At 37.0% G+C, this 26,243-nt stretch overlaps 1 protein-coding gene across 1 annotated transcript; it reads left to right on the forward strand.

The window, feature by feature from the left end:
• Nucleotides 1–13,229: 13,229 nt before the first annotated feature.
• On the forward strand, nt 13,230–24,189 carry Smp_048560 (putative four and A half lim domains; the record flags this gene model as incomplete). The annotated part of the gene is made up of 4 exons (XM_018788916.1): nt 13,230–13,400; nt 18,221–18,565; nt 20,443–20,629; nt 22,424–24,189. 4 exons carry the CDS (start codon nt 13,230–13,232, stop codon nt 22,567–22,569), a joined length of 849 nt encoding a protein of 282 aa, XP_018654411.1. The 3' UTR covers nt 22,570–24,189.
• Nucleotides 24,190–26,243: the final 2,054 nt, after the last annotated feature.

Here is a 26,243-nt window from a genome sequence, read left to right on the forward strand (position 1 = left end):
TAAGTTCTATTACCGTTTATTCAATGTTCTCAGGTTATAGCGACCATCCTACAATCCATTTTGAGTGTGGTCAATTTTGGTTAAGCCTTTTTATGAACTTACTTAGCAGACATCACCATTTGGTTAATAACAATTTATCAGAAGGGGTTTTGTGGAGATTTCAGTATTGTTCATAGTTGAAAGCGTGAGTCAATTGAAGCTAGACAATCATGGAAAACCTGGAAACACTGGACGGCCGTTTCTCCCCATTATAGGACTCCTCAGCAGTGCGCATCCACGAACCCACACTCGCAAGAAGTCGAACCCAAGACCTACCAGTCTAGAGCCTGATCAATTAACCGTAGACCACTGAGCTGGTATTCAACGGTGTTAATGTCTAACTAACGGTTGAGGGCTCTGGCTCGAAACTGGTAGGTTCTGGGTTCGAATCTCGCGAGTGCGGGTTCGTGGATGCGCACTGCTGAGGAGCCCCATAATAGGACGAAACGGCCGTCCAGTGTTTCTAAGTTTTCCATGGTGGTCTAGCTTCAATTGACTCACGCTTTCAACTATAATAACAATTTGCTTATTCTTTGTACTGTTATGACCACTAGTGCACATGACAGACTCTAGCCAAAATGTTGATTGCTTAAGTATCATTCGATGATTTATACTCCGCCTCCATATATGTATGTACGCAAATCCTATTATCAGCTTTTGTTTTGTTTTTCTGTGCCCTTAATAAATTTGACCATAAATTGCCTATGTAATTGCTTGCACTGACTGCTCATTGCTCACTGATATTCGCTCATATGCTTGTAACCTTCCGGTTTGAGTCATTTGTCAATAAAACTGTAGTTGCTGCTTCTCTTTGCTTTTTGATTTTATGCACCGTTAAGATTTGTATTATAACGGTTATCGAGGTGATCGATTAACGAAGCACGGCACTACATATTTGACTTGAAAGAATATCTAACCATCATTATATTGAATAGTTTAAGAGAAAAATCTTAACTTGTTTATGATCTTAAATTTCATAAATCAATAATATTTTCTGAAATATGGCTGGCAACGTATGGAAACTTCTTTTTTGTTGATCCTAAAGTTGTTTAGTTATTGTTAACATTTGTCCTATTGTAGTGAACAAGAACACCGGTTGGGGACAATTGGATGTATTTAAGCAAAAATTACAGACTATCTCACTAAAATCTAACAACCATACAGTAAACCGTTAATTTGCAAACTAACAATCAATTGTCTCAATCTTCACTGTTCCTTCTGTAAATATCAATCCATCTTCTCTAATTCCATTGGTCATGCATTTTCCTACCGATCGCGCTTCATTTCAGTTCTTTCCTTATCGATCATCTGCTGAAATACATTCTATGTCTGACCATCGCCAAATACTACTTATATAGATATAAGTAGACCACACCACACTATCACTGTTTAAATAGTGTGAAAATGTTATGAGTTTAACGGTAATATGTAGATGAATCTCTTTCTAATCAACCAGACATATCTATCTTCTTTAATAAATTGACTCATGATCTCAACTATATAAAATTACTAAAATTTCCACATAAAACCCTTCTGATAATGTACAACCTTTCGTCGTAAAGGTTACAAAAGGCCTAGTCAGAGATATCGTGGTTGCTTTCAATATACATCAAGAAGAATGTACATTATTCACATGTTGATTGACTGGACTGCTAACTTGTAACTGGCGATTACTCAATATTTATCGTCAGGATAGACGAAGAAGTAAGAAATGGAAACGTGTTGAAATACTTTGTTCTGAGAATTCTATATTGTACCAAAAAATATACTATTGAATAAAGCTAATAATAATTAACATTTGAGAGTAATCAGTAGGATACTATAGACCTTGTTTTCATATTACTTGGTAATTGTCAGCAAGTATGGTTTACTGAAGAGGTCATCTTCCGTATAATTCTTTTCACTGAAACATTATTTACTTGTCTTATAACTTAACTGGCATTTTGTACTGGATGTTAGTGTTGAGTCGGCTTCCGGAGAATTTCAACGGAGCCTCCAGAGGCCCAAAAAGGAGCCAAAGAGCCCTAGCCAATCAGGGTATGATGGAACATTCTAGAGTTCCAACGAGGCGTGCTGCTATTGGTCGGTAGCATAAAATGTCGTTAACGGATTGGCTGAAATATGGTGTTGATTTGACAAACACTAACATCTACAAATACCCATGATTTTCTGTACAACGATGAACCCTGGAGTAAAGTGTTTCCCTCATACGTGCGCCTTCTCTCTGGTGTTCAAGTCGCTGAGTAGTTCTAGCCTGTGGGTTACCAGATAAGCTTAGGAAACGAATATAGCGTTCAACTGACGAGAAGTATCAGTTAGTAAGGCGTATCTATACTTATAAAGGAATTGATATACTTATCCTACGGATAATGTTTATTTTTTCTCTTTTAAATTGGATGTACTGTGATGTTATGTCATGTGAGTGCGTGCGTTGTTTAATATATATCCGTGCTGATTCCCGCCAATGAGAGAAGAGTGAACTTATCGATCAGAGCTATAATCCACAAAAGCCGTATGAGCAGTTTTGAGTACTTATCAGTCCTGCTATATGCCTTGCCTAGCCCAGCCAGTTAAGTCCAGAACACCAATAACAGCCACTGAAATATGAATCATTACTCTCAAACATACTGGGTTTATATACCAATCAAACAAACCACATCGTACCATAAAATAGAAAATAACATTTGTACAAAATTTAGCCAAATGTGGCTGTGAGTAGGGGGAACAGTAATCAATAGACTAGGGATAACTCAAGAATGGTAAATCGTATAACAATAGTTCATAGGTCAAAATAAAGCTCATAATATGAGGGATACGAATATGAATAGTTTAGTTACTTAACAATTATAGAATAGAAAATATACATATCATATTGGTCCATAAATAGTCCTCAAAGTTACTATTCATAAATCTCCATGGGATATAATATGTGACTGAGTTCTATCTAATCACATCAAAATTATGTACAAAACAATTCAAATAGCATCTTATCAAGATTATGATTAGGATTCCCACTTCTCTCTCTTTCAATAGTTTAATAGATCAACGAATTAAACAAATTCTCTTTCTTAAATTCACTTGGTATTGTTTGATTGAATCTTCCCATTAATGTTTAAGACTGCAATTGATTAGTCTCTTATTGGTATATGTGCATACTGTCCGTATTGCCTCGATATAGCCTTAATTCAAAAGAACTATAAGCAAAGATGGATGGTGGCTAGCAGTAGAACACAGGACGCGCGTCTCGTCCTGTTTGCGACTCGTCATCTGGATTTACCTGCATCTCAGAGTTGATGTTCATTCTGGGAGGAACTCGAACCCAGTACCATCCTCTTCAAACGCCATTGTGTTATCCACTCAACTATATTTTTATTAATAAATCATTATCTAAATTTTGTAATTTTTACTTTGTTTTGACAAAATTTATTGAATAAATAACCAACTGTAAGGAATTTCCTCGATTGATCTTTAAAAATTAACAAGATAAAATTATGAACTAAATTGATGTTGTTGTGGTATGTGCTACTAATGTTGTGAGATATAAGTAGTATATATCATCAAACGAAAGTGAAATGCCTGGAGGTAGAAGGTCGGGAAGATCGAAGAAAAGAGAATGACAACAGAGAATGATTGGTGTAAGTGAAGAAACAATAAGTTTGGGACAATTGATAGACATTTTGCTAATGAAGTATTTACTGTATGGTTCTCAGATTTTACTGAGATGTTCTGTAATTTGTGTGTTCAAGTACATTCGATTGATCACATCTGTATTCTCGTTCATTACATTATCACCAAATCGATATAAAAAATTTATGCCTAAAAATCATCATCTGTTTTGATATCCGTATTTCATTAGATCATCTATTATTCAGTGAACAGGACTCAGTAGCTAAGTGGATAACGCGATGGCGTTTGAAGCGAATGGTACTGCGTTGGAATCCCAGAAAGAACATCAACTCTCAAATGCAGGTATATCCAGCTGACGAGTCCCGAATAGGACGAAACACGCGTCCTGGATTACACTTCTAGCCACTATCCATTTCTGCCCCAAAATGCCCTGGTACGGCCGAGAGTGGAGAAAGTCCGCTCTCCCTTTCCAAATGCTGTCACATGGCCACGCGTATACAGTCTCTTTCAGGGAAGTCCTACTCACTGCCTTCTCTCAGCATTACTGTTGTTTACGAAATTGAGAGGACAAAAAGCGAATGTCCAACACTTTAACCGGGTTGATGGACACGAAAAGTTCACCTAAGGGAGTTGGTAAACCCTGATTCCAAACCAGTGGTGCACATCGGCTCCAGTATCCTGAGGGAACAAATGGCGTATGAACCAATTGTTGGTCACCGGCTACCATGGGACTGCATCTCCTCACGATGCTCCACTGCCTTGTGGACTAGACCTTCATGTCGAAGGCTCCGGGTGTGGCCCCCTAAGAAAACCACCTGCTTCAGTTTGGGCACCTGGGCAGTATCACAGCCCTCATCACACAAATTAAATGAGATTTGTGTGGCGCATATGTATCTGGTGCTTCCTTGTACTAATATTTATGTGTTTAAATAAATAAAAATAAATTTATCCTTCTTTACATGAATCACATAGCTTGACTATCATCGTAATAATATTAGTACAAATTATTGATCGACACTTTATTTTGTTGAAACGGTTGTGTTTTGATCCTTGACGTCCACCATAAATAAGCACGCATCCTCAGCCAGTTACGCGATCAGAAAGAATAAGATATGAATAGGAAATTGCAATTAGTCTAACCGAACTACTAGGTGAACAAATCGTTGTTTTATATAGATATTCTACTTTTCTAACCCAAACAAATACACGTAGGCTGAGACCTTAATTAGGTACCTAATCGATTTTCTCCGGTAGCGTGTATCGACTATAGTTTCTCACCTAACACTTAACTTTGAGATAATGTGTGAACACATGCACGTGATATCTAATATATCAGTAACTAATGTCATATTTCCCTCATCCTTGTTATTGATAGACAACATGACGCTGGGCATTAATGACATTATGATCGCTTAATATTCTATTATCTGTAGTCTATACAAGATCACTGGTGGTTCAAATAGCCCAGTGGTAATATATCTAGTCAGTTAGTTCTCTCACGATTACAAGAATATTCAAATAGATTTAGCTTAATAAGACAGTTTACTAGTCAGAAGGGGTTTTGTGGAGATTTCAGTATTTTCATAGTTGAAATCATGAGTCAGTTGAAGCTAGACCAACATGGAAAACCTGGAAGCACTGGATGTTCGTTTCATCCTATTATGAGACTCCTCAGCAATGCGCATCCACGATCCCGCCTCGTGAGACTCGAACCCAGGACCTACCAGTCTCACGCCAGAGCACTTAACCACTAGACCACTGAGCCGGCATCCAACGGTGTTAATGTCCAGGCTTTCCACATAGGTCTAGCTTCAATTGACTCATAATTTCAACAGTTTACTAATTTTGAATTTTTCATTGTTAGATTATTGATTGATGTAACAATAAAGAAAAATTCACCAGAGTTGTAAATTACCTTTAACCTAATATGGTCAAATACCGTATGAATGTTTCATGATTGAACTTCAAAACAAAACGCCTACTTTTTATTTCATTTTATAAAATTCACAAATATCAATAAACCATATTAAGTGTATTATAGTCCAATCTTATGATCACATATGTCAGTAGATTGCTTGAAGTTCGACATTAATACCATTAGATGTCAGCTCAGTGCTCTAAAGGATAAGAGTCCACACGCGAGACCGATAGGTTTTGGGTTCAAATCGTGCGAGCGGGGTCGTGGATGCGCACTGCTAAGGAGTTTCATACTAGGACAAAATGGCCGCCTAGAGCTTCCAGGTTTGCTATTGTGGTCTAGGTTTAATTGACTCATGAATTCAACGATTAAACCACATATGTTGAATTTAAAAAATATGTATAAATATTGGCACTTCATGCCTATTTCTACTTTGGAGCAAAATAATGAATTCACATCAATGTAATAAGTAAATCTGCACCATAAATATGAGAATCATGAGTATGTAGACTATGATCACCACTACAATAAGATTACGCGCCAGATAACGACTTGGATCCCTCGATAGTCCGAAAACCAGAAGGCTGTTTTTGGTTCAGATAAGATATATTTATTGGTGATCTCATGGTATCGAAAGAATACCGAGACGTGCCAAAGAGTACAGACAGAATGGCAGAGCGTAAGAGAGTTCGCAAGAACAAGATGGACAACGGAACGAGAAGTGATTTTGATACAGTTAAACAACAGCGAGTACAGTAAAACAATCACTGGTACAATTGATTATAATAATAATTGTTTCTATTATACCAATCGTGTTCTCGTCATGAAAAGTAGGTCACTACAAGTATATCAATCGTATTCCATCCCAAATACACCATATTTTTTGGTAATACACCTGTCCCGTTTCCGTCTTAATTATGCAAAGTAACTCTAGAACTCAGGTTCTTTCGCTGTCTCAGTCATGAATGTGCCACTGAAATATTTTCCAGAGAGAATTTCTTCAAATCCAGCTGATCATCTTATGTATGAACACTGAATTATAAGGAGCCGCATACTTTCGTTCCTTATATAATCCTTTCAATCTTCACGGCTGTCATTTACATTCTTTAACCATTTCAAAAAAGCTATTATAAGTCAATATTTTATCCATATGAACAGTTTTAAAACTTTCAGAAACTTCTAGAAATGATTAACTAAATCACAATTCGTGTACTTATTGGACAAGCTCTATGGTTTGAAGGTGAACAAATGAATCGGAAGAACCTAGTCCACATTTCTAACTTCAGTCAGTTTGAGATATAGCATAACAGTCATTGATTTCCATTGATAAATAACCAAATTCATATTTGACTGATCGTCATGACCCATGGATTTGTTTAGTCAAAGTGATGAGTTAATGTATAAGAACTCTCGTCTAAATTTGAACGAATAGTTTCACCAAAATCGACTTACTTATGCGACTTCCTTGAAATATGATTGATCAAATCATTCGCAAAGCCACATGGTTACGAGTGCGAAAATGTCGATGAATAGCTATGACAAAGTAGAAGAATATAGTGATGGCAATAATCCAGAACTAACAAACTGTTCTGTATTAATAACTCAGTCTCGATGTTATGATTAGCTAGAGATTCTAGAGTGTAAATTAGGTATCTTTAACTGGATTTTGTAAACAATGTCAAATGATGAATTTGAGGCTTAATGTCCTGGATCTACTATATGTTCCAGCTTTGAACATGGATACTTTGATAACTTGTTTTGTGTCTAACGTATACATAGAAATTCACTGGGCATCTCGTTCAGCACTTTCGGCGAGACTATAATTTATGGACGACCTTAGAACGAATCTTAAGTGACCTTGGGAAATGTTGGCAAATCAGTGAACAGTCAGCATAGAGTAAAAATATATTATACAAAACCAAATAATTAAAATGGATGCACTTCTTTTATATGGTCCAAAACCTTGTCAAGGTTAGAAAAAGGTTCAAAAGTTCTAAAATCGTAATGCATAAGGTAGAGAAACTCATCCATATGGCTCCATAATAGTTGGTCTCTGGAACCATGATAAGGTCACAAAAACCCTCTCAGCCTCGACCACATAGCTTCATTATTGTTTGTGTGTACTCCGGTTGTGTAAGTTTATCATTTTTATTATGGATATGCCGCTACAATACTCATACCACTGAACTGCCGAAGCTTCAGTAACATCTGCGATTATTGCAGCCAATGTTACTGGTGCTTTTATTATACAGTTCACGGCAATTATTATAATTTGCCTTAATCTCAATCTGGACCGAGCGATAAAGGTTCCTATTCTGCAAACGTCTTCCTTCAACATATATTACATCGAAGGACAACGTCATGATAGTCTGCACAAGGTCTACAAGTCATTTAATACCCGCAATTACAAATACAGGAATTTCTTAGTAGTCTCATTTGTTGTAGCCACTTAATTGTCAAGCCTTCTCTAAAATCCTCTGTGAACCGATTGTACATGAGCATCAGGTACTGAAATCGGCGCCGTGACCTTGAAATCCCTCAAACACTTCTGATTGGCTCGTCCATACATTATAGTCTCGCCACATTTTCTCTAGTGCTTGTCATATTATTTAGAATATTTTTAAAAATTTACTTTCAGCCATGTACAAATTGTTCGAATACAATCCATTTTGATGAATTTTGTATAAGAATTAAACCAGAACATTCTTTAACAGAAGAAATTTCCAACGTGTCAACATCAAATCATACTCCAGCTTGGCATTTGAATTGTTTTCGATGCACAACATGTAATGAATATTTAGTTGATTATATATATGCTTGGTTCAATAAGCAACTTTATTGTTTACGACATTATGGTCAATCAATACGTCCACGTTGTGTAACCTGTGATCATGTAAGTACTTCCTTATGTAAAATTGTTTACATTTATAAAATTAAAATTAACTAATGTATGTTTGCAGAAATAATGTATTCTATGAATTCTATGAATTGGTACAAGTGGGCACCAGATATATATGCGCCACACAAAACAATGAAGATGGGAAGAGAAAAGAGGTAAGATGCATATATATAAAAAAAGAGTAATGGTGGGGGAAACTGAAATGTACAACCAGAAGAACTCTTTCAGTTAAGGAGGTTATGACCACTCTTTATGCAGAAAGCAAAAGAAGGTTACAGCAGGCTCGCCACTGGCTTCTATTCTGAGCCATATCTTATAACGTCTCTGGACATTGTGTTGCACCATCTCTAGGACTCCAACTAGGGAGTCGTGAAGGACCAACAAAAGCCAGTCCTTTGCAGCCCTCTTTCATACTACGACACCACCTCTCCGCTTTTTCCAACCAGTCCCAGGGTCGGCAAATAATGCATGACGTGGAAGTCTTTGGGACGACATTCGTAGAACATGTCCAAGCCACCGAAGTCGGTGTTTCAAGATGGTGACACCAATTGAATTATCGTCTCTGAGCCCGAACACACGATGCCGAACCTCTGCATTACTAACATGGCGTTGCCACTGAATGTCAGCAATCCTTCGGAGACAACGATGATCGAACACAGAGAGTCGTCTGACATCCTCAACTCGGAGAGGCCAGGTTTCACAAGCATAGAGCAAAACTGCTCTCACCGATGCGTTTTAGATCCGACCTTTTACAGCCAAACTGACATCATGAAGGCGCCGAAGATGGCCCAGATTGGCATAAGCCGCTCTGGCTTTCACTGTAAGTGTATCGATCTCATCACTCACGCCACCACCAGCACTTATGTAGCTACCTAGATACACCAACTTTTCAACTACTTCAATCTATTCACCACCCAAGACGAGTACAGCAATAGAATCCTGCCAGTCTTGTAGGAGTACTTTGCATGTTGAAGGTGCAAATCATATACCGTACCTACGGACACTGATTGCCAACTGATTAAGTGCGGATTGCATGGCTTGGGCATTTTCGCACAGTAAGACAATATCATCCGCATACTCAAGGTCGAGAAGCCGTTCTCCAGGCAACAGATCCACACCGCCATTACTTACATCCATCAGAGCTGTTTCCAGAATGTCGTCGATGGCAAAGTTGAAGAGGAATGTTGAGATTTGGCAACCCTGCCTAACCCCACTGCTCGAATGGAACAATGGAGAGAGGTGGTTGTATGCCCTCACTCCACCTGAGGTGTTCGTATACAGGGCCTTTAAGATGTTAATAAACTTCTCAGGCACACCCTTCTTTAATAGACAATCCCAGAGAACAGTCCTGTCCAACGAATCGAAGGCAGCCCTGATATCAAGAAACACTACGATTGTTGGCCTGCGATAAGTATGACGGTGTTCTAACATTTGGCGGAGGGTGAAGATGTGATCAATGCATCCTCGACTAGAACGAAAACCAGCCTGCTCCTCGCGAGTCAATCGTTCTCGGGTTTTAAACAACCTACGAAGGACGACAGAAGCCAATAGTTTGGACCCAATAGGAAGTAGACTTATCCCCCGATAGTTATTACAGGAACAACGTGAACCCTTTTTAAAGATATAGACAACTATCGACTCGCTCCATGACGTTGGAACGCTCTCTAGCTGCTAAACCTTTGTAAATAACGCAGTCGATTTCTTAGCCAGAAAGTCACCACCATCTTTAAAAAGAGCCGGAGGTAAGTCATCTGGGCCCGGTGATTTGTAGCGCTTAAAGAGTTGGAGTTGCTTGCGGACTTCCGCCTCGTTTGGTGGATTAGTCGTCACCGGCCATGGGGTGCAGGACAAATTGGTCGATGTTACCGGAGCAGCATGCCAGTTGAAATGCCCTTCGAAGAATTCCGCCCATCGTCCAAGACGTCGAGAGATGTTAGTGATTGGCATCCCGTCATCCTCGCAGATTGTTTCACTCACAGCAGACTTCTTGCTGCCAGTGGCTCGGATGAGTTGGAAGAGCTTCCGGCAGTTACCAGATGCAGCTGCTGCTTCCGTCTCATTAGCACTCTCCGACCACCAGGTTTCTCAGTCCTTACGCAAGGTTTTCCCAATTTCATTACGTAACAGCCTTCGTTTGTGGTCATACTCACGGTCACCCGGGGTAGACCGACGGGCTTCGATCAGTTGTAAGGAGCCAGAAGAAACCCAGTGCTTATAAGCGGGACATTTCGCGAAGCCGCAAGCGACTTTGGTTCATACGCCATTTGTTCCCTTAGGATACTGGAACCAATGTGCGCGATTGGTTTGGAATCAGGGTTTTCAAACTCCACTAGGTGAACTCGCCATGTCAACCAACCCGGTTAAAGCGTCGGACATTCGCTTTTCGTCCTCTCACATCCGTAAAGAACATCCCCGCCACGAGAAGGCAGTGAGTAGGACTTCCCTGAAAGAGGCTATATACGCGTGGCCATGTGAGAGCATTTGGAGAGGGAGAGCGTACTCTCCCCACTCTTGGCCGTACCAGGACATTTGGGGGGCGATTTTTTTAATATCGTAATAATTTAAAGGTGTTCTGGTAAAATATTTTACAGGAAAACAAGTTGTGGAATAACTGAGATAATCGAATAGATAATATATATACTTACTGGAGTTGTCAAATCTCAATCAAACAGGTCATAGGGCAAGACCAACTGGTTGGATACTTATTAAGTAGTATATATATATATATGTAAATTGTGTACCATAGGTTGATAAATAAGGGACTAAGCTTCCAAATAATGGGTTATACACTCTTACTCCCCCTACTTATTTTGTGTAAAACACCTGAATTCCCAGCACATGTAAAAGATTGGCATTGGAGTAGGTGCTAATTGTAAGGATTTCACATTAATGTGCCACAGTCTGACTCATCGCTAGTTAGTCATCCTAAGGTCTAGGTATCAGTAATAAGAACAACACATTGTCTTTCCTTCATGTGTAGTATATGAAATGTGCTATTTGAGATTCCAAAAATAATAATTGTTAATCCGGTGTTATTATCTTGAATCAAACTGACAGGTTTATTGCTCGGCTGAAGACTTCCATTGACATGACTTTTTGGATGTCGTAGTGACATATGTAAATTACGAAACTAGTTAGTACATGGATTAAGGCCTAGGATATTGCAACTTAATAGACGGGTAAAACATATCAAATGACCCGATAAGAGTAGAGGATAAACATCCATCATCCTCTATTGCCAAACACATAATCAAAACAGGCCATAAGATTGATCTTAACTCGGCTTTTGTGGTGTTGTATTAAAGGGTAAAAGGGCGCATACTAAGGTTTATTGAAGCCTTAACCATGCAAAAATTCAAACCCCCTCTGTGTATTAAAAAAAAATTGTTTTCACCTTAAACCTACCCTGGCAACATTAGCTTATTATCCAGAGTGATCAGGTTTCAAATTGTCTTCACATTATTTTTATTACTATTATAACCATCCTTGTCTACTTTTACCCCCCATTTCCAGTCTAGTTGACCTTTTATTTATATATATAAATGTTCTTAACAGGTTTATGTGTGATCAGATTGTTCGAAATGTATTGCTCTAATATATCATCACATAATTCTGATAATCTTCGTCTTCTTATTTACACTATCGAAATTTATCAAAGGGACTAATTGCTTTAAAACATATCTGTTCTAGCATCCAATTGTAGGAAGATCAGATAAACGTGCTTTCATATTAGAAACCACGCAACAAAAGACCAAGGGTGCGAGCATATTCTAACTGATACTAAAACACAATTAAAAAGGTCTTGAGAAGACTACGTCAACATACATGTGGCACATTCAACTCTACCAACTCTAATACGTTAAATCAAGCCTTGTTATATCCACTTGGTATTGTTTACTTGAATCTTCCCGTTGATGTTTAGGACTGTAGTTGATCAGTCTCTTATTGGCATATGTGCGGATAGCCTCGATATTGTTTTAAGTCACAATCATTCGTTCCTTCTTTATAGATGGTGGGTAGTAGTGAAGTGAACATCAACTCTGAGATGCAAGCACACTCAACTGATGAGTCTCCGATAGAACGAAGCACCTCTCAGAGATAACCCCAGCGCCAGTAATCATCCATCTATGCTTACAAGCGTTATTATATGTATATATAGTGGTAATATATCTACCAATCATATGCCGATTTATATTTTTTGTCAACAATTTTATCTAAAACTAAATCAACCAATCAGCTAATAACCAGCTACTTTTTATTAAAAACTTTCAACCAATCAAATTTGACTAATATGACTAATCCAATTTATTTATTGGTTAATTCAACAACCTTCATATGGTCTACAAGAGAGAGCGAGAGAGAGAAAGATGGACCACCAAAAAATAAAAATTATCTGACCGGGTCATAAATAACTGAAACCTGATTGGTTATTCTATTGTATTGACCATTATATTGACCAACTTTATTGGCACATCTTTAAATGTTTATATTGGATATGTGTGCCTAGTCACATATAAAAATAAACAACAGGCATCTTGTCTATCGGTCAATTTATGTTAGACATAGTCATATGCTACATCTCTGATTGGTTCATATTATCCAATAACAAAATGACTCCTACTCAGTTAGTGTATATGTGTGTGTGCGTATCACTAATTTTTGTTTCATCTAACAGTTGAAATAAGTGTAAACATTTCTCCTCATTATTATTATTAGCTTATTTTCTCAGAAGAATATACTAGAGCTATGGAACAAGAACATCATACTGGTCATTTTGCATGTCATAGTTGTGATGTATCATTAACAGGACAACGTTATATATTACGTGATGATGAACCACATTGTTTAGCTTGTTATGAAGCAAAGTTTGCTAATACATGTGAACAATGTAAAGAAAAAATTGGTTGTGATTCAAAAGTAAGTTTACCTTTCTTTTTTTAAAAAAAAATTATTTTCAATGCTTGGTATGATTTAGTTTTTTTTTAAGCCATATAGTGATTTTTATATATAGTTGAAATCATGAGTTAATTGAAGGTAGATCACCATGGAAAACCTGGAAGCAATGCTCTAAGGCCGTCTCGTCCTGTTGTGGAACTCCTCAGTAGTGCGCATCCACGATCCCGTCTCACGAGATTCGAACCCAGGACACATTAGTCTCGCGCACTAGCAGTTAATCGATAGACCAGTGAGCCGGCATCTAAGGGTGTTAATGTCTAACTTCAAGCAATCCACGAATTTGAGCAACCATTTCACTGATGTCTTCAGTGAGTTGATATCTCTCTATAGACCTAGTTGAACTCCACTGGTTACTGCTTCTCACTAGAACTCAAGGAAAAACCTCATGGAGCCAGTGATTGTTCGTTAGTTGTGTAGAAAACTTCATTGGTATTATAAGTGGCTATTTGATTTTTAAATGTTATTCATACTCTAGATTGAATTGTTTTATTCTTTTTTTCTAATATCATTAATTAAGCTCAGCAACTTGTATAGCTTGTAACCACGACAATAAATGTATGAGTTGATTGATTTGATCAAAGATTTAAGGACACAAAATGAGGGTTTCATATGTTGAAATAAGAACAGAATATAGTCGTAGTTACTTTGTATTCTCTGTCGGGAATATATATGGTTGACTATAGGATGGGATTTCATTCTGCCTTGCCAATGTCACGTTTTAATACGTAGTTTTAATGGAATAAATTACTTTAATTGGAAATGGTTCATCTAGTGTGTTATTTTCTTAATACGTTGTGAAAATGGTTTAGTATCATTATGCCCACGTAATACATCTACTGTTCATTAGTACACATATTTGCTTCTTGCTAGCAAAACTTTGTAGAATTCCTATTGCTAGAATAACATGAGGTTTTATGTGACTTTAAAGGTTATCTTTATTGTTGACCAGTAGTCTATACATTGATGAAACCATAGTTAGACACGCTACTACTTACCTGTTACTTACTGTAAGTAAAGTTACTTTTTAATCTTTGATAGCTTGTCCGGAAAGCTAGAATAAAACTCGTAATCTTTCTTTAAAACAACTCAATCGGCTTTTATCCTAATTATTGAAGGGTCTTCCTAGCTGTCATGCGAATTAAATCCTTTCATTTTTGTAGCTTTAGTGACTTCATCATATTTCCTAGCGTACGGAGTTACTTTTTTCGTTTTTTCGATTAAGAGAAAAATATAACACTAGGAAGCTTTGGTTTAGCTACAGTCTTGATAGTTGCGTTAATCAGATCATCAGAAAATCCAAGCCTTTATTTAGAGACTGCAATAAAATATAACCCTGGTCTGGGGTGCTGGATCAGTAGCTAGGTCGTAAATCTTTCATCCACAAGTTGCAGATTTGAATCCCGCTTCACCTACTTCAGTTTGCACAACCTACTTTCACTAGCTTTCATACTCAGTATGTTGCTCGACTCCAGATACATGAACTTATGCCTGGCAACTGAGCTAATTTGTCATGCAATTTGCTAGTCTTCAGGATGTTTTTCTTCCTAGAATTAATCTGTCGTCTATGTGCTGTAATTAAAGTCTCCCTAGTCTCTTCATAAGTTTAACTTTGCTACACTGTATGGTTTTTAAAATCCATTCACTAATGTAAGGCTAGCAATGGCTTTCAGTTTGGGGTCGTCGTTTTTATCGTAGTAAAATCATCTTATAGTTGGGCTCAAGTTTACAGGTGGAAGAATTGTTCGGTCTTACCAAACAAGCTACATAACCCGTGATGTAAAAGTATTAGATTAGTTTAATTTTTAAACTAAAAATGTTCATTATGTAAACAATAATAAGATCAGCTGATTGTTTACTAGTTAGAATGATCAAAGATGAATACTGAGGACGTTAAAATAGTTGTATTGAGTTTAATACATGTTTTAATCAGTATGGTGTATTAGATAATTACACAGTCCAAGACCCAGTATGTTATTGTGCACTGTATGAACAAATGGATGGAGATAATTTAACAATACTTAACTGAGGATGCAGAATGAGAAGAATAGTGTTAGCTTCTATTACTTTGTAAAAAAGTGACCGTACTGACAACTCTACTGGTTGTATGCTGTTTATAAATGATCCTAAAATATGGAAGATAAGACTGCTCATTAAGTGAAATCGCTTATTTGAAGTAACTAATAGAAAAGAATAAACATACAGAGATTTGCTTCAGGTTAATAATTCGGTCGAAGAATACTATAGTGACGATCATGAAATAACCGCGACGAATTTCCAGTTAGTTTCTAACCTGTCAGAAGGCAGCTGTTTATAGAAAAGAAAACGATGATATCGCACAATGTAAAACTATTCTACATAATTATTGGAAACATCAATGTCTTCTACAAGATACTCTATCTGCAGAGAAAAAAACGGGTTCTCGAACCCTTAAGAGGATCTAAATAGGTTTTTGAGAGTCTCCACATCGTCCCTAGTTAGGGTTATAGTTTTCATCACGAACTAACACCAACTATAAAGTTATAATGCTCTGTAGCCGTATGGATGAGGGAATTTCGCTGGAAAATATAGGAGGTGCTATCTCAGTTCGTCTATAAAATGTAGTGCATCCAAGGAATAGCACTGTGGTTTGGATTTATTTTTCGCACTCTCCCCCGTTTTAACGGACAGTTTTTGACACTTCCCTTGAAATCGCCAAACCTATCACCCAATAATGTTAAGCATTTTAAAGATGTAATCGGTTACTAGCTGAGATGGGTGGTGGCTAGCAGTGGGATCCAGGAAGCGCGTATCGTCGTATTCGAGACTCATCAGCTGGGTGTACCTGTATCCCAGAGTTGATGTTTACTCTCAGAGTGAACATAATGCTTGTGACTTAAGGTAGTATCAAGACAATCTGCACATGATGTACATATACTAATAAGAAACTGATCAATTGCAGTGCTAAATGTTAATGGGAAGATTCAAACAACGGATGCAAAAATGTAGTCGCTTATTATTGTTTTAAGATGTATGTAAAAGCCAATAATTTGTGCAGTGATTTTTATTGTAATTTCACACTACCACTTTAAGTGCTTCGAGTAGTTTAAAATGGTATTTCTTCTACTCGTTATAAATGATATTCGAACTTGATGCAAAAATCCATAGGTTGCGTGTTCGATTCCAAGTGACTCGTCTCTATACTGTGCTTTTACTAATAATTGTTGGAAAGATTCAAAGAAACAATAGTAAGTGAATTTAAACTTCACCCCATCGCACAAGCAAGTGGCTATCAGGACTCAGCGGCCGAGTGGATAACGCCATGGCGTTTGAAGCGAAAGGTACTGGGCTCGAGTTTCTCCCAGAGTGAACATCAACTCTGAGATACTGGTACATCCAGCTGACGAGTCCAAAATAGGACGAAACGCGCGTCGAACTGGATTCCACTGCTAGCCACTATCCATCTTTGCTTACAATTGTTCTAATACTTATATAATTACATGATATTTGAGTAATATGAACTATTTGTTTATTAAAGCACTACTTAGCTATATTTCCGGCAATTTTTGTTATCTAACAGTGAATAATTTGCTGTAAATAAGGTTTAACACCTTTATCTTGATGGACATTGTAAGCGGCTTTCAAATTCTTTATTTTGTAGGTGATGCCGTATTCACCTAACTGATTTTCTGTACGATATATCAAGTTTTAATAAACTTGAGTATTTTGAATCAAGAATTTTGATTGTATGTTTTTAGTCCACAAATTGTGTCTCTATTTAATCCAGCGTAGAATTGCTATCCTTATTAGTTACCCGAATGATACCATTCACTAATCAATGCGGTCTTCCTAGTTTCCATCTTAGATGTCGAAAATGCATTGTGAACTTCTGATATTTTACTCAAGTTATAACATCATTTAGTACAGAACATTCTGTACAATTACAATTTGTTAAAAACTTTCTTACATTCTTATATGCTACTTGTGCATAACTATTAGGGTATGTTAAAACCGGAAGTTGGCATTACATCACTTGTTCGAGATGCATCAGAGCCTATACGGAATGCAGTTTATACATCATCTCAACAATCCAATGTTAGATTTCATCCAAGTTGTCCAATGCCATATATACTTGGTCCTGGTTATAGCGTCGGACAAGCATGGCAATGTGATACAATCAAGGCAGGTGAAAAATCATCAAAAAAAATAAAGATCTATTCATCTTCACCTAACGCCCTATGATGCCAATGTTTACATGGTATCGCTTTGTATCGTCGTAATCGTGCTCCCTGTGATTTCATGTGTTCATTTTAATAGATATCAGTTTATTATCGTTTTCCTTTAAAGACTATATTCCTTCCATGCACTCATTGATTTCCTCTTTTCTCCTTATCATCTGAATAATCAGATTTATAGTAATCATTTAGTTTTTTGTTTTTGTCACTAACCATTTGAGTGGAGCAATAGTTTCCTATGTATAAACATAATGTTAGTTGGTTCTTTTCCTTACACTACACATACTACTACCTACATACTTATACTTTTGATCATTCTATTGTCCTTTTTTTCTCAAATTTATGTGTTCGATTGAATGCATGCTAAATTAAAAACAATTTGACATTCAGCTTTCACCACCATCCGTGATTTCCATTAGACGTGTTGTATTTTTGCATTCAAGAGATTGGATTCAATCTCTTCAATTAGTGTATTTGTTCAAATTGTGTTGTCCATCTTCAATAGTATCGACAATATATCTATTTCATAAACATTAACATTATTATTCTTTTGTTTATATTTCCTCCCAGGATCTTTCATTTAAAGAAAGACATTGGCATGAGAAATGTTTTAAATGTTCTGCTTGTACTACTTCATTAGCTGATCGACCATTTGCTACAAAAGAAGAACAATTATATTGTTCTGATTGTTATGATGAACGTTTTGCTGCAAGATGTGATGGTTGTCAAGGTGTATTCAAAGCTGGAATGCGTAAATATGAATATCGTGGACAACAATGGCATGAAGAATGTTTTTTATGTGTTGAATGTAAACAACCAATTGGTGCAAAAAGTTTTATTCCACGTGAAAATCAAGTTGTATGTGTACCATGTTATGAAGCGAAATATGCTCAACGTTGTACGAAATGTTCAGAAGTAGGTTTACATTTGTTACTTTCCTACTGTATATTGTAATGAGTAATAGTTTGGAAAAAAACTAGTGGTTTATGTTTTTCTTCTGCCATTTTAGAAAATCCCAGAATTTGTTGCTCGCTAGATATGATTAAAAATTACAAGGAAAATTTATTTTATTCTATTTAAACACATAAATATTGGTACAAAGGGGCACTATATATATATGCGCCCCATAAATCTCATTTCATTTGTGTGAGGGCTGTGATATCCCCAGGTACCCAAACTGAAGCAGGTGGTTTTCTTAAGGAGCCACACCCGGAGCCTTTGACCTAAAGGTCTGATCCACAAGGCAGTGGAGCATCGTAAGGAGATGCAGTTCCATGGTACCCGGTGACCAACGATTGATTCATACGCCATTTGTTCCCTCAGGATACTGGAGCCCATGTGCACCATTGGTTTGGAATGAGGGTTTTCTAACTCCCCTAGGTGGACCCTCCGTGTCCACCAACCCGGTTAAAGTGCCGGGCATTCACTTTTCGTCCTCTGAATTTCGTAAACAACACCCCCTCCTTGAGAAGGCAGTGAGTAGGACTTCCCTGACAGAGGCTATATATTCGCGTGGCCATATGAGAGCATTTCGAGAGGGAGAGCGGACTCTCCCTACTCTCGGCCGTACCAGGGCATTTGGGGGCTACATGGAAAATAGAATACACGCGATAAAATTGTGTAGTTTCCGAGCTAAAGATTCATTAAATATCAGAAGACACTGAAAATCTATTGTAATGATTAAGTCATACGACTTTCAACCAATAAGTTGTGAATTCGAACTTCATAAATCTTTTTATGCAAAAAAGCAGTTTCGTACATTCTCTGTCTTGCTCAACATTGTCTGGTCAGTATCATTCTTAATTTTCAATCTCTCGATCACATTGCTCCTTTCGAAATGTATTTATTGTGTTTAGATTTTAATTGTCGTTTATATAGTTCCTCATTCTATGCTCTTAATGTCAGCCATACCTAACGAAGGATAGGAGCTGGTCCTGATGGATCAACTTTGAAGATCGAATTTTAACAGTTGGATTGACTGGGATAGTAGCTAGAATCTGGAAATTGGATGTGATCCGATTTGACTGATCTCGATCAGTGATCGTCTAAGTTATAAGAGGGGACAAAAACTGTAAATAATTTGACTAGTACAGTATCTAGAACATCAGCCTCAATAATCATCCAATGTTTAACTGGAGCTCTTGAAAAACAATCCTAAGGAAACCAAACTGTTTTCAGGCCTCAATGTGAATATATATTGACTAAATATTAGCTCTTTATCAGGTTCTAGAATTTATCTATACCTAACAACGTTTACTTTTGTTGATTTTCCCCGAATATGTTAATCAAAACAATGTTATAAGCAAAGATGGATAGTGGCTAGCAATGGAATCCAGTTTGACGCGCGTTCCGTCCTATTTGGGACTCGTCAGCTGGATGTACCTGCATCTGAGAGTTGATGTTCACTCTGGGAAGAATTCGAACCCAGTACCTTTCGCTTCAAACACCATCCTAAACATCAATGGGAAGATTCAAACAAACAATACTAAGTGAATCAAAACAATGTTAGTTTTTCAATGATAAATAACATATACCAGTCTCTTAATGCCAAATATTTCAGTTTCTATGTCTGACTTTCGCTTGACTTCTAGTAGCTAGGTTCGTTCAACCCCCTAAATAAAAATTTTCACCCATTTATTCTCTAATCTAAAACTAACAATCTTTCTGGAGAAAAAAATATTGTCACTTTATTATTTATTGGCATTAGATTTGAAAATTCCAGTCTCCCTTTTTTTTCTTTGAAAAAGAAGAAAATGACATTTATTAAATGTTACTACATCTATTATTGTTAGGTTATACGTCGTGGTGGAGTTACATACAAAGGAAATCCATGGCATAAAGAATGTTTCACTTGTACTAGTTGTTCTAAACAATTAGCCGGTTTAAAATTCACATCTAAAGATGAACAACCTTATTGTGCTGATTGTTATGGTGAATTATTTGCTAAAAAATGCACAAAATGTACCAAACCAATTACGGGTAAATTTTTGTCTGTTTGTTTGCTATTCTTTTCTATAAAAGAATCAACTATTGTAAATATAGAATTTATTATTTTCATAGTTGAAAATGTGAGTCCATTGAAGCTAGTCTACCAGGGAACACCTGGAAGCACTGGACGGCCGTTTCGTCCTATTGTGGGACTCGTCGACAGTGCGCACCCACGACCTCGCCTAACGAGATTCAAGCCCAGGACCTACCAGTCTCGTGCGCGAACACTTAACCGATAGACCACTGAGCCGGTATCCGGTGGTGTTAATGTCTAACTCCAACCAATCCACAAAGTTGAGCAACCGTTCACCAATTGTCTTCAGTGAGTTCCTGTCTCACAACAGACCTGGTATGAACTCCACTGGTCACTGCTTCTCACTAGAACTCCTGGGTTTACCTCTCGAAGTCAGTCACTCGCGAGGAGAGGTCGTGGATGCGCACTGCTAAGGGGTCCCACAATAGGACGAAACGGCCGTCCAGTTCTTCCAGGTTTTCTATGATGGTCTAGCTTCAATTGACTCACGCTTTCAACTATGAAAATAGTAAATCTCCACAAAAATTCTTTCCGAAAATTGATCACTACTATCTAACGAGACAGATTAGATTTTGTCTTGATAATGGTAACAATTAAAATAATCGACAACTATTTCAACTTCCTGATTGGTCACTGGTAAATGGATGAACTAAATTGGATATTTAATGTTTTAAAACTGTAGTATTGTAACATGGATTCTAGTATTTTTTTTCTGGTAGGTGAATGGAAGGACTGGTTGTTGAAACTAAATAGAAGAATTTGGATTTTAGGTATTTATGTGTTTCTATGTCTAGATTGTTTGATGTGTCTGTCTTCAAGTAACCAGAAAGAAAGTATCTTTCGGTGTTATGACTTGGAATCGTTGACAATCGGGTAGATGTATTCACCGTTTATCTTTTTACCTATCTTTATTTCAAATCAAGACAGGTTCCTGCGTTCGATTCCCGGTTGCGAGATTGCAGACATGCACTACTGTGAAGTCTTATAGTATGATGAAACGTCTGTCCATTGCTTTCGAATTTTCAATGGTTTTACTTAGATCGGCTTGTGATTTCAATCGCCACAACTCTACACTGATAGATGAGATCGGTTGGACAATTTTATTTGTTTGTGCTACATGATAGTTTATGTTCATCTATGTTTCTTAAATTTATCAGGATGATTTTCAGCACAAATGAAAATTTTCTAAATAGTATTGACTTTAAGATGGTGGTTGGAGGTGGTCAGCAGGAAACCATGGATGCGGGTTTCGTGCTACTTGCACTCGTCAGCAAGGTGTACCTGTAATCTTGAGGGAACTGGTGCTCCCTGACGGATTCGATCCCGTGTCACACAGCTTCACAGTCAGAGACGTTACCACTGAGCTATTCGGGCCGCGATCGACCTCCTGTAGGACTGAAATGTAATAATAATTGATTGATCACTGGGTGGTGATCAATGTCATGCGTGTCAAGTCCTTCTTAGTGCTGCTGATAGAATGCTATTGACTTTTTTAAAAAGAAAGTGAGAGAATATCTGTAGCTTAGGATGAGAATCCAGTAGGTGTTCGGCTTTCTGAGACGAACCATCCAGCTTAGAGAACACAACGCTTCCAAGAATAACTAGCAATGATTGCCCTTTTATTTGACCAAATACATAGTTACACGTCTTTAAATTAACGTTTTTTTTTCCGATCAAGCCGACTTACCAGCTTTTGTTTTGATATGGTAATACAAAGTATACATTTTTCTTACCGATCTTTTTTAAAATAGGATTTGGTGGTTGTAAATTCATTTCATTCGAAGATCGTCATTGGCATTCAGAATGTTTTCTATGTGGAAAATGTAATTCTAATCTGGTTGGTAGAGGTTTTCTTACTAGTGATGATATGATTATGTGTTCTGAATGTGGTCGTTAACTTTGACAAGCACAATCAGTATACAAAAAAAGAAAAAGAAAAAAAACAAGCAGCAGATATATCTAGTCAAAAGTGCGTGATTCAATGATTCGTTCATTCATTCGTTCTTTCTTTCTTTGTTTAATCAGCTTTATGATATCCATTTATTTGTTTTCGTTTTGTTATGTTTGGTTACTAGTTAAATCTCCTTATAACTATGTTCATTCTAATGTTCATAATGCATTTATATAGACCAACAACAACAAAAAAAGTTTTGAACCATGACTTGAAAAGGCCAGACCTTAAATGTTCATTGTTGCTCATTCACTATGGAAATTCTATTCTAGTCCTTATTCTTCTTCTTCTTCTTACCCTTCGAATATATTGATTTATTATGTTTTTTTGTACTGTTTTTTTCTCTGTCTCTTCGATTGTCTGTTTTAATGATGATGATGTCCAAAACTGTCTTCCTTTTTCATAGACATTCAAATGAATGAATGAACATATATATATATATATATATATACTATTAGCGTACAGTGTTATCTTTCATATGATTAGTAATTTACAGTTCGATAGTTTTTCTTTTATATTATTTGTATGCATGGCAACAATGTTTAGATTTTCTCTTGACAAAACGGCTTCATAATAATAATTATTATTATATTATTCACCTAACTTATTTGTTTGTAGTGTATTCTTACCGTTATAGATCAGAAGATTTGGGGTGGGGGGCTTTCTTGAAAATGTATGGAATGTTGAAGCTTCTAAATTGTCTTTTTTTTTCTCTATTTCCTTCCTTCTATATGACATATATATAGTTTGAAAGGGATTCAACAGAAAAATTTGGAGGACTTTCTCGAGAATGTTGAAGCTTCCAAATTGTCTTTTCTCTCTCTCTCTCTCTATTTCCTCTTCTATATTACGTATATCGTTTGAAAGGGATTCATCAGAAGATTTGAGGGGGACTTTCTTGAAAATGTTGGAGCTTCCAAATTGTCTTCCCCCCCCTCTCTATCTCTATTTCCTCTCTTCTATATTACACATATACAGTTTGAAAAGGATTCAATCCTTATAATTGATCATACATCATTAAACTATTCATTGCCTTTTCTTAAATTTTACTTATTTCAGATATTCTAGAGTTATGTTGTATGTTTAGTTTCTAACGAACATACTCATCATCATTATTACCTTTATTATTTGTAAACATAACCACTGTTTCTAGGTATTTTGATGAATATTATTCATTTCAATTATAGTTTCACTAAGACATGTACTCTCACCTTACTCTTTCACACATACAGATCAATTCTGTTTTTTCTTTCTTCTCTCATTTGCATGTAAAATTTGTTTTTTCATTAGATTAATGCAGCGATTATATACATACATTTACATTATTGAATATTGGGAATGCATGCATGGAACATGTGAAGTATGTGTGTATCGGTTCCGATATGTATTCACTATTAATTTATCTTTTGAGGACCTTGATTATTTGTCTTGTTGGTTTTTTTCTTGTTGTTGTCGTTGTTGTTTTGGTGTAATACCGTTAGTCTGTATTTCGTTGCGTTGTGTAAGTGAAGCAGAAGAGATGGACCGAATGGAAGACTAAGAGAATAAATAAAGATCAATTTGATGAGTGTTTTTTGTCCTATTGTGTCTTCATCGCTGAAAAAAAAAGAAAATAAACTGTTTATCAATCTATCGTATATTTGAAGCTTAAGTGCTAGCCCCGAGACATTAAGGTTCTAGGTTCATGGATGCGTATTACTGAGGAGTTTGTCCGACAAATACGAGAAGTTACAGAAATCTATTTTACGTAATTTATGGTACATTAATCTGGTTAGCGAGTTGGTTTTCTGCGGGATGGGGTCGCTAGCCCCATGCCCAACCCTCCTCCTTTACCCGGGCTTGGGACCGGTAGTAGCCTCCGGAGGAGCTACAGGCGGAATCCTGAAGGCCAAAGGAGAAGAAGAAGACCAAAGAACACATTACGTCGAGAAATAGAGACAGACATGAGAAGAATGAACAAAAAATGGATACAACTAGAAAAGAAAGCCTAGGACAGAGTGGGTTGGAGAAAGCTGGTCGGCGGCCTATACTCCATTGGGAGTAACAGGCGTAAGTAAGAAATAGTACATTAATCGCTTCCTTCAAAAATACTGCCAGTTTGTGACAATACTCTTGCTCCACCTCCATTTTCATTGCTCGAAAAACCCTTAGAAGTCAGACTTTTCAGATGCCTCTTCATATTCAAATTGTCCCAGTAACAACCTCTTGTGACCAGTCTGCATTTTGGAAATAAACACAAAACACCGGATATCTAGTTTGGTCAGTAGAAAGGATTGTCTGGAATGGTAATCAGATTACGAAACATAAACTGATGGATGATCATAATAGAATGTGTAGGTGCATTATTTAGATGCAGTGGTCGCTGTGCACATTTTGGTGTGCATTATCCTTCAAACAAATAATTTGCAATGACACTAGTTGAGTTTCGTTTATTTATCAAATATATGCTAATCTGTTTCAAACGTTCACCAAAGTTAAATAAAGGGAATTAAACTATCTTATTGAAGTGAATTCAGTTTTGTCTATCAATTAAGGGACGAGTAAACTGCCGGGCAGTTCGCTCTGTTCTACTTTACGGCTGCGAAACATGGCCATTAAGAGTAGAAGATACTCGTAAGTTACTAGTATTTGACCACAGATGTCTTAGAAATATTGCTCGCATCTTCTGGGATCACTGGATAATTAATAGTGAGGTTAGACACAGAGTATTACGGAATGATGATAAATCAGTTGATGAGGTCATGAATCGTCATCGACTGAGATGGTTGGACCAGGTGTTACGTATGCCTGAACACCGATTACCATGACGCGCAATGCTAACTAGTATAGGAGATGGTTGGAAAAGAGTTAGGGGCAACCTAACCAAAACGTAGCATCAGTGCTTGAAGTCACTAACTTCTAGTGTGAGCCATGTTGGTAGATGCAGACTACTTGGTTGGGGTCCGCGTGACTATTGTAACCAATGGTTGGAGACTCTGGGTGACAGGCTCCCAATAGATCACAATGGCGTCGGTATATGCAGTCTTTATCTTCCCATAAGCTATGAGATTAAAATTGCTTCATAACGTTCTTCCTTCCTATACTATATCCTTATATACAACCTATGTTTTATATACTACCACCACTAAATTAATTTTTATTTTTATGAATCCGGTGTTCATCTTGTTGTGCTAACGAGGTATGGCAACTTCAACCGATGCATATGTGTGCCTGGTCCTACAATGTAGCTGACTGACTACATTCAGTTTTAATGAAATAAGAAGTCACATAATTGGTGATCAGTTATATACAACATAGGACCTGGCACATATATTCATCGGTTCACGAGATCCTCAATTGATAATGTTAAAGTATAAAATGTATAACTTTCGTCGGTGACATGAAGGATCTGATTCCATGTTAAGATATTTTTTGAGATTAGGGAAAATTACAGATAAATTCGTTTTCCCGTTACCTGATTTCATATGAGATGAGATTTTCAAGGAGTGAAACTTGATTTTAATGGTTGTTTGACTAATATAGATACATTCTCAGGTGTCGTTAACCAACGTTTGCTACTTTCATTTGAGCGATATCGATTACCTGATTGACTATCGTCGTATAAATTTAGTCTATTATTA

The sequence above is a fragment of the Schistosoma mansoni genome, chromosome W (genome assembly GCF_000237925.1).
Source record: "Schistosoma mansoni strain Puerto Rico chromosome W, complete genome".
NCBI lineage: Eukaryota > Metazoa > Platyhelminthes > Trematoda > Strigeidida > Schistosomatidae > Schistosoma > Schistosoma mansoni.